The sequence below is a fragment of the Cinclus cinclus genome, chromosome 3, assembly GCF_963662255.1.
Source record: "Cinclus cinclus chromosome 3, bCinCin1.1, whole genome shotgun sequence".
Taxonomy (NCBI): domain Eukaryota; kingdom Metazoa; phylum Chordata; class Aves; order Passeriformes; family Cinclidae; genus Cinclus; species Cinclus cinclus.
The window spans coordinates 53,488,596-53,498,803 of NC_085048.1; the positions used below are offsets into that span (position 1 = coordinate 53,488,596).

A 10,208-nucleotide genomic window follows, 5' to 3' on the forward strand; every position below is an offset into this window, starting at 1 on the left:
CCAAATAAATGTTTTCCTTCTACTTGTAGGATTTTGCTGGAATGTTGCACCATTGCTTTTATCCTCCTTATGGCTTCTTGGTTTTCAAAAAAGAGACAGTCTATCTAATTCATTGATTAATGAAAAATGTACATACAAAAGATGAAAGTGATGAAATTGCCAGAAAAACATAAGATACAAGAGGTCTGGTAAGTATTAACCTTATGATTAGACAGTTGCTGACTTCAATTCATTTTAATTACATTGATTAGCAGAACAATAGGATTCACACAGATAAAAAGGCAAGTTCTAATACTTTTCAAAAGTCATCAAGAATTGGGTAAATGAAGTTGTCTTTGAACAAGCAATATGCCAAAATCTGTCCTCCACAAATCATTGAAATTACTCCAGATCCTGAAAGAAAATATATGGTTGTTTTGTATTATTTTTTATAGTGGAATACAAATTTTATTATAAATATTTAAACTGACATGATTTTTATCTTCAATATTAAAATACAAAAGGCCTTCCTACTTAAACATTTCACCCAAGGCTTCATCTACTTATAAAGATACCAGCCTCCACAACTGCTAATGCAAAATGAGTTGTAGGACAGGAAATTTATTTATCTCTCCCCATCATTTGGGGAATTTATTGCAGCTGTTTATCCTTTGTATCCATAATATAAGAAGGAAGAACAGAAGCCAGTCCTTTCCCCTTAACTACTGTTTTTCAAGATAATCTACTTGTCATGTAAAAATCTATGCTTCTGATTTTACAGAAAAACATTCAGAAATGTAGTTTTGCCATTCCCTCTGAGGAAATGTGATGACTGAAATTCATCTCATCTAACATGAGTACTTGTACATAATGTTTATAAAACTTCCCTCTGAAGGTACCTGTTTTTTTCCATTGATTTAAAAGCGTATCAAGAACGGCAACAACTTTGGACAACTGTCTTTCTGACACCTGAATTGAGATAGATTTCATCTTATTATAGATGAAATAAGTTATGGTTAAGTCCTCACTAACTGAGATTAGTGAGGGCTTATTCATGACTTATTTCAAGTCATGCATCTGCTGTTTGTTCTCAAGACTAACATGAGCATATTCCAGCCTTAAAAGAGGACTTTTCTAAGGTGAGGCAACTCTTAGTTCAGCATTATTTACCTGTGTCATTAAAAGAAGTATGAACAAAAAGCCTGTATTTCTTCTTTAAATGTTGACAATTGTCAAATTAGTGATACAACAGATATTTAATAGAAGCAATTCATATTATAAACACCATTTTCTACATATTATAAATCTAGTTTTCTACACAGATTTTAGAAAATTAAGCTTTCAAGAATGAAATTATACCTAATGCCAGCCACCAGTGTAACATCAGGGGGAACTCAGACATAACTAAAGAAGAAGAAAAGTAGAAAGGTAAATTTTAAAACAGTAAGAACAGGGACAAGTGAGCAATGCACAATGTTATCAAAGGTCTGCTTAGTTATGCTTCATAAATTATATGTGTTACATATATTGAAATGACAAATGCTTAAGTCCTGACCAGCATTTGCCCTGACCACACCCAAGCTGACCCACATCCCCACTGGGGGCTAACTGGCAGGCCATTCTCTGCCCCCACATTTCCTCCCCCAAAGAAAGCTGGCAGAGGTATTAGATGGGGCTGTGAAGCACGTTGCATAGGCTGACAGCTCAGGGTCAGCCAGCAGAGGTTTGGTTGGCCATCTGAAGGAAGCAATGATTAATCTGGTGTTGTTGGGACATCATGATGCATCATCCAATATAATGACAGAAGCTAACTCCCTGTAAAAATTATGTACAAACAGAGGGGTTTTGCTATTTTTTTTAATTCCTTGATTTAAATACAAAAATTATTAATTAGGAATAACAGTAGTTTAAATTCCAGAAAACCAAATTTAGTACATGAGAAATTATGCTTCATTTTTTAAGATACAGTCTCTGTTGGTCTCTGGCTTAATTTGTCAGGGAATTGGGGAATCTCCCATAAGCATAAAGTGCTGAAAAACAAATGGACAAAGCAATGCAAAATGGAAGATTAATCTCTATACAGTAGGGAGGGTGTCCTAATTTGTCAAAAATATTTTCCTTTTTCTGCATTCTAGAATAAGGATATTAAACTAATTGTTCTAAGAGAAAAGAATCCCCATCTAGGGTCTGGCAAGGATGGAGTTAAAATGTATTTCCTAATTAGCCATAGCAGCATTCTGCTAAACAGCATGAGAAGAGGGAGCAGGTTACTAGGTGTTGGCAAAAAGAGATGATGAGTCTCATTTACAGTTTCTTTTTCTTTCCTTTAAGGAAACAGTTTCATGGGGGAAAAGGACTTTCAGTGGTAAAATGCTTCATTTTCCTCATTGAGATTTGGTTCAAATGATCTAATGAAAACTTTTGCACTGATTTTGCTGAAGCAAAACTCCATTTTTTCTCTGAACTTAAGCTAAAGTCTTAATGAGTAGTTCTTAAAATATCCAGATGTGAACAGCTATTAATGTCTTGTTTTGAAAAAAAACACCTCTCTGATGTGGAAATTGTATCTAGCCTGGATCGGTTTGATACGAATTGTTAGAATATGAACTAAACCTCTGGTTTAAAAATAATAGTATAATGGTTTAAAATTCTGCTACAAATCCAGAATTAAGTTTAAAATGGGAGGATTTAAAGAGGCATGAGTCAAACAGATGGAAAATAGAGATACGCATGTATTTAGCTTTAGGGAAAATGAAGTTTGTTCAGTAATACATTAGATGATTCATAGTGGATTTGTCCTTCAACTTGTGATACTATGCAAATATTTAGCAGTAAACCTACTTACCCACTGAAGTTATGATGATATGAATAATAGTAACTGTTACAGCATAGTCCCAAACCCATTCTTCCACAACCAGAGCAAACAGCAGACCACAAATGAAGAAAGTTATTTCCAAGGATATCACAAGAACTGTAAATGAAAATAGGATATTTTCACCAAACACAGTTTTGAAAGACTTCTCATATTCCAAACAATAGCAATAAGAATATAAAATACCTGAGTTGTTATGCAGATTTTCCTACAAGATCACTGAGTTCAGTTTTGGGCCCCTCACTACAAGACAGACATTGAGGTGCTGGATCATGTCCAGAGAGAGGCAATGGAGCAGGTGAAGGGTCTGGAACACCAGTTCTTTGAAGAGCAGCTGAGGGAGCTGGGGGTGTTTAGACCGGAGAAAAGGAGGCTCAGGGGGAACTTACCTCTCTCTACAACTGCCTGAAAAGAGGCTGTAGCCAGGTGGGGGTCAGCTGCTTCTCCCAGGCAACCAGTGACAGGAAGAGTAGAAATGGCCATAAGTTGTACCAGGGGATGTATAGATTGGGTATTAGGAATTTTTTTTCACAGAAAGGGTTGTGAAACTTTGGAACTACCCATGGAAGTGGTGAAGTCTCCAACCCTGGAAGTGTTTAAAAAAGCATGTGGTCATGATACTTGAGGACATGGTTTAATGGTGAACATGAAGAGGTTGGTGAGTCACACTCATGACTGGACTTTATGATCTTAAAGGTGTTTTCCAACCTAGATGGTTGTAGAGGAGACAAATCCCTCTGCAGACATCCCTGTGAGGGCCCCCTGGCACTTTCTTTAAGAAAAATTACTTGCTTAGAATGATTCATGTTAGAAAAAATGTGAGCTCTTCTTCTTATTTTTTAGAATATTATTGGTTAAGTTTTATTCTTTATAGTTGGTTGTCCCAAACAAAGAAAGATAATGTAGTTGGCCAAAATGTGTTAACCCTGTTTCCATTGGTTTACTTGTGATCCCCCCCAAACCCTATAAAATTAAATGTGTGATCCCCCATCTTTGGATCTGTAGCCTGACCCCTTCACGGATGATAATAAAGCCTGTGGGAAAAGTCTGAGCTGCTCTCCCAGTCTTTTTATGCCAGCTGGAAACCACAGGTTTGTGTGAGAAACCATGAAGCTGAGTGCCTGAAAGGCCAGCGCTCACAAACCTTGGAACTTTCCCCTGCCCAGCAACAACAGGGCAGGGGACACAAGAAAAAGTTACAGATGGTTGTGTGAGTCTATGATTCTATTAAGTATTATGCTTATGTTTTCCTTACAAAGATAATTTTTTTGCCACGGACATCTGCTTGGGTTGTAACCTGATTTGCCTATAGACTTTAAAATGTTATATATTTTATATAAAAACATGCAATAACAGGATTATGACTAGTGATAGGATTATGACCAATTTGTATAGCCTAGACGAGGGAATTAATGGAAATTTTTGTGACCATCCATAATCTTTGCATATGATGCCAGATGGATATATTTGGTACTGACAGAGGAAATTTTTTTCTCAAACAGAACAAAATTGTGTAGTTAAGGGGTTATGCTTGGTAAGGAACTTGATAGCTTCCTCCCTTCATTGTATCATATATTTAAATGGTATATGTACCAAAATATCGACATCTATATCTCTCTCTGTATATATTTCTCTCTCAGAACAATTTAAAGACAAGACATAGAAAGGGAGATAGAACAGAGAGCCTACAAGGTGAGCAGAGGCAAAAAATCCCTACAAGCAGAAGCCTGACTTTTCTCAGTGCTAACAGCTGTGTGGCTATTGGGGCTAGCAGGGGCTTGCATGGAAAATACATGATGTCTATTCCAGCTTTAGTCCTGAGTTCACATACAACAGACCATAAACATGAGTTTGTAATACAGATAATTGTCCATCTAAATGCAATTTGTTCTTCTTTTTAAGTACATGGGCATATAAAAGTAATATTTTTATTAGAATTATTTGTTTCTTACTGTTGCTAAAACAAAATCTCTATGATTGCTGTAGCTGACAGTAGAGAGACCATATTTCTTTTTTTTCATTCAATTTATACAGTGAAATTTACTTTGACAGCATTTTGTGTTCTACAGTTTTATTCATTTACTTAGAGGACCTATTAGTCCCTACTGTACGATGGATCTTTCAATGAGTAGTTTAAAAAATTCTAAGAAAAATAAGAAAAATGTAACTGGAAAAACCTCATGTGGTTAGGAAAGTGGGAAATAACACTTAAATATTTAATGTCTCACAAAGCATTATATTATGGCTTTTTATTATATTACATTAATCCCTCTAAATTATGCCAATTTTTGTAATTTATAAAGGGTTTTAACGTGGGTAAATACTCTGGAAACTTTTTTACAAAACTGGGTACCTGGAAAGGATACCTAATTTTTGAGTGATTTCCATCTTTATTTTGAGATTATTTTAAGGCTGAATTCTGTTTTTAACAGGAACGAGTTAAACTCCTGAGTAAACAAATTCTCATTTGCAACATAATTTAGACATTCTGACTCTGTGCCCTTAAATTTTAAACAGATGCTCTTAGGTTCTGTGTTTCTATGTTATTTTCATGGATGGACAGACAGGAGGATGGAATACTAATTGGTGGTATGAAACAGCTCATGTCTTTGGCGTAAAAACAGGTTGCATCAAACTAACTGATAAAATTTTAGGGGAAAATCATGTTGAGGTACAGTAATTCTATTTGGCCCTGAAAAGTAATTCTAATGGAATATGCTTTAGTTTTTCTTTTTCCACTGGCATTACCTAAATGTTCTTTCTTCACCTGAAATCAGTATTAAAACTGCAAAAACATCCATGTACTTCTATTATGCTTTTAACCTACGAACTAACCAATTTACTTTTGAGCTTTATGTATTTTACTGAGAGATTATGAGGTTTGCCTTTATAAAATAGATTACAAATTTGCTAACATTTTATGTGTGCGTATAATTTTTAGGAATGACAGTTTAGGAAAAAAAATACATTTTGAGCGCTTCAGAAAAATTGCAAAAATTTGTATTAGGATATAAAAAGATACATTTAGGGATTGAGCTATAATCAAATTCTGATATTTTAATGCCCATTGTATTCAAGCATTACCAAAACAAAATTGCCATTAGTTGAACATGACCCATTTCTCTGATCTGAATCCAGTGATTCTTAGGAAATTTGCTGCAGTATGAAAATTAAATTAAATTAAACAACTTTGTGGAGGAAACTTGATGGAGAATAAGTAATTGTTCTGCAATGAAAATGAAGCATCCTAGCAAAGCAGACATTTTCTTCTGATGATGCAAGATCAGAAGAACTCAACAAAAAAGCCCAAAAATCACTTGAATGTAAAGTAGCGGTGCAGAAATGAGAAGCACTGGCAAGATGCATAAACTGCAGTGTAGTTAAAATACAGAAATCTTTAAAATACTGTCAATTGGAAAACAAGTTTACATCCATATGCAATATATTTTCTTGAGTGAAGGAAAAAAAAAAAAGAGAAACAAACTTCCGTTACCTAAATAATATGGGTTAATCCATGAGGGATTTGTTTTAAAATCAAAAGGTCCCAAACCATCCAACATTTTAATCCTGTGGAAACAAAATTAATAATTTTAAACAGAGAGTTTTAGTAATCTCTTAGTGATTACATGACATATTATGAGAATTTTCTGGGTTTTTTCAAGCTCTCTAAGCCCCATTCTGAGTTGTGGTTTTGCCCTTGCTCACTTTTATTTAAGATGTTTGGTCTTATGTATGCTAATCAATAACTTCCTAGGGGGATATAATTTGTCTTTTACATTGACTATAAAATCTTTATTTTACTTTTTTTTTGTTTCATCTTTTCTCTTATGTTCATTAATTTACATGATGCAACTGCAAGGAAGACTTTTAGAACCAACTTTTTATATTAGTTTTGAGTTTCTGCTTGCCAATTTGTGCATTTGAAAGAAGGTTCAGGTACAAAAATTTAACCAAATTTGAAAAATTGTGTTCACAGAATAACCAAGCCAGGATGCCTCCAGTCTGGATGCTTCCTTTAAATAGTCATATCTCTACCCATGATTTCCAGTATGCCAACATATCAGACTAAAGACAGGGAAATCTCACCTGAATACTGCAAAGCACACAGAGAGGACCACATAGTACACAGTGTAGAAAACTACTATGCATATCAACAGGTTCACCAGTACAACCTGCAAATGGGCATAAAACAGTAAAACCTAAAGCCATGTTAACTTCAGACATTTTCAGAAAATAATTCTAGGTTTCTATCAAACATAATGCTTAAAAAGTTTATAAAATAAAATATTTAGGTGGAAGCTTTGCTGTTACTGATTACATGAATGTGCTAAAAGCTCTTTGGCACATTACAGCTCCTAATGTACGGCTATAATGTATGGCTTTGTTTCTAATATATATTGTTGTATACCTACTGTAAATACAATTTATGAGTGTTCCTAAAAGGAGAAGGACATTTCTTGGCAGTTATTAAGAAATTAAGAAGGTATAGAGAAGAGACTCAAAAGGGAGCTGTGGCTAGAAATGTTTGAGCTTTTTCTTTATTACGGCTACAGCCTTAAAGAGGTCAATCTGTTTAGCTCCAAGGGATGATTTGATTATGATGGATAAGTACCTTCACAGAAAATACCAGGTACTTAAGGGGTCTTTAATCTATCAGAAAAGACACAAGAAGTAAACAGCTACAACTTCTAGCTAGACAAATTCGAAAGATGCAGGAAGGACATCTTGACTTGTAAAGGTAACTACCCAATGGAACAAGCTCCTTTGGGAAATAAAAGATCCTAAAAAGCAGTAGCAGATGCTTGTGAAGATGAAACTTAAACTCTAACATTCATTTCTGGCCTTAGTTCTTTGAGTGGTTGTGTGGTAGGTAATGTATTTACAGAAGCATCCAACATTCACAGAAGTGGGAGCACTGTAAATATGTCAAACCACCTATTTTTATAATGCTAAATGTTGTAAAGTGTTTAATATTGAATACTGCATCTATCTCCCACAAGAAGAGAGACTAAAGAGCTTTAGTTTCTAATGCAACAGGAGACAAATCCATCATTCCTGTAGATACTGGTATCTGCCAAGAAGAAAAGGTCCAGGACAGGCTTACTTTTTTTTTTTTTTTCCCCTACATCGAAACAAAGCCAAACAAAAACGGAGAACTATTAATCTCTTCAACCATATTGGTTTGTGGGCTAAATACAGCTGCTTTGTACTGTCTGTATACTTATTCTAAATGAAAGTTGCCCAAATGATCCATTCGATCCCTTCCTTTCCACAGTGCGCACCACCACTGTGGTAATGGAAATTAACTACAATGTCGTGTGTAAATTTGGCAGCCATGCTGCCTCTTACTCCCCAAACATAACTTCAAGCATTGGAAGTTTAATGTTTGCCACATTTTTGGTAGGAATCTTTTTCGTTTCACTGCTCTAGGCAGCCACACTTTTCCTGTGATTCTCCTTCATCCATTGCCCCTCCTCTTGCAAGTGCCTCTGTGAAGCCTTATCTGCCCTAGATGGAGATTGGTACAGTAATAAAAGTGGTGAGAGAGGACCAAAGGGAAAATCACAGGGCTGAAGGATGGCTGTGAGACGATGACCTATTGACCTGTAATTGCAGTAGGCGAATTCCTAGCCTTGAAGTCAGCAGCAAGCTTTCATTGGCATCAAAGGCACAGTATTTTTCTCTTTGTATCTGGAATATTCTTAGTCCCTGTCTTAGAGGTGTATTGAGACATTAGGTATAGTATGCTTTGCTCACTTGAGTGAGCCAAGGAAATGTGCACAACATGAAAATGAAAACACTGAAAATTTTCCATTCTTTTCACATTAATCTACCTCATTTTTTATTTGACCTTGCCACAGAAATTTAAACAAACTTTTTTTTTTTCTTTTTAAATCTGAGAATACTCTTTATTTTCAATCTATTTTTCCCTTTCTAGATCTTCTGGTATTTCAAAGCAAAAAACCCACAAGTTTAAATCCACAGGATTATTCATTATATGTCAAAACAACTTAAAGCAAGAATCCTAGGAAATCACTAGTGACACCAAATGTAAAATTTTATGACATTTCCAAGAATTTTATCTCAAAGTGGAACAACATCACATATTTTGAAATCCTTTTTATAAGATGTACTTTGCAGTACTTGCTGCCAGAACTATAGGATAAACTGTCTTTTTAACTTGGAGTTTTTTAAAGAAGAGAACATCGAAGAACAGTCTGTAAGAACGAAAGCAACAGCTTATTTCCCACAGCAGTTGTCTAATTCTCTAATATTATCTGGTGACATATACAACACTAAATAAACTCAATTCCCTTTACCTTGGTTTCAGCAGTTTTGACCTTGAGAGCCATGGACACATGATGAGTGAGAGGAAGTGCTGTTGCTATATTCCGTATGCCAACTTTAGCAGGAAGAAGCAGCTTGTTTTCACCCCAAAAAATATTCTAATGGGTAAGTATAGGACAGGATGGGGTGAGGTGAGGTGATTGGATTAAACTGACTTGAGACAGAGGACATCTGTGAGCTGAATGTAAGCCGCTGAAGAGCGAAGAGAAAATCCTGCTTGCTCATCTAACGTTAGTACTTTTGTAGCTACAGTCAGCCAAAGCATATCTAAAATATAACTGGGCTATTTAGACACAACATTATTATTATTTTCTGCCTTTTAATTGCTTTTTTTTCAGTATTCATGTAATCATAGTTCCAACTTCCTACTCCTAGTTATCTTTTACATTTTATAGCATTAATTCTATTGACTATAGATGTGGTAGAGTGGTATATTCTTCACAATGTTCTTTGCTAACATTTTTCTTCTGACTATCACTTTATTACACCAAGTGTAATTCACATTAAATTAGGTTTAATTAAGTTAAGAAGTTCAGACTTATGTTATGACTCTTTTTTTCCTGAACTGTATTTTGTTCCTTCAGTAGAATGAAATTTAGTGTGTTTTAGAGCACATCCAACTTCTAGTGAGCAATTCCTTAATGGCTTCAAATTTGACTTTTTACAGGCACATTATGATTCAGTATGCTGTGTTATTTGGTAAAAGAAGATGCTTCTGAAACTGAACCCATAATGAACTTTTTTTTTTCTGCTGATACTAACACATGTGCAAATTTCATTAGGGTTTTTTATGCCTTTTTAGTCATACAAAATAAATGTTATTTGCTCTAAAATGCAGTCTGCACTAGGCAAACAAGAGCTTTCACTCATAGATTTGATAGCTCCAGATTGTGAGTACTGTCAGGGAAATTACTGGTAGTATTGTGTGAAATTCTTTCCTGTGCAAAAATACTAGTACGAAGACCTGTACATCAATCAGTAAAGTCCTGTTTTGAGGGCTGAAGTGATG

General features: G+C 35.0%; 1 protein-coding gene across 1 annotated transcript; it reads right to left on the reverse strand.

Annotated features, from left to right (window-relative positions):
• Positions 1–298: 298 nt before the first annotated feature.
• TMEM244 (transmembrane protein 244) lies at positions 299–9,204 on the reverse strand. The gene is made up of 6 exons (XM_062488805.1): positions 9,172–9,204; positions 6,938–7,023; positions 6,345–6,418; positions 2,825–2,950; positions 1,339–1,383; positions 299–393 (listed from the first exon to the last, which is right to left on the reverse strand). The coding sequence occupies exons 1-6, from the start codon at positions 9,202–9,204 to the stop codon at positions 299–301; spliced, it is 459 nt and encodes a 152-aa protein (XP_062344789.1).
• Positions 9,205–10,208: the final 1,004 nt, after the last annotated feature.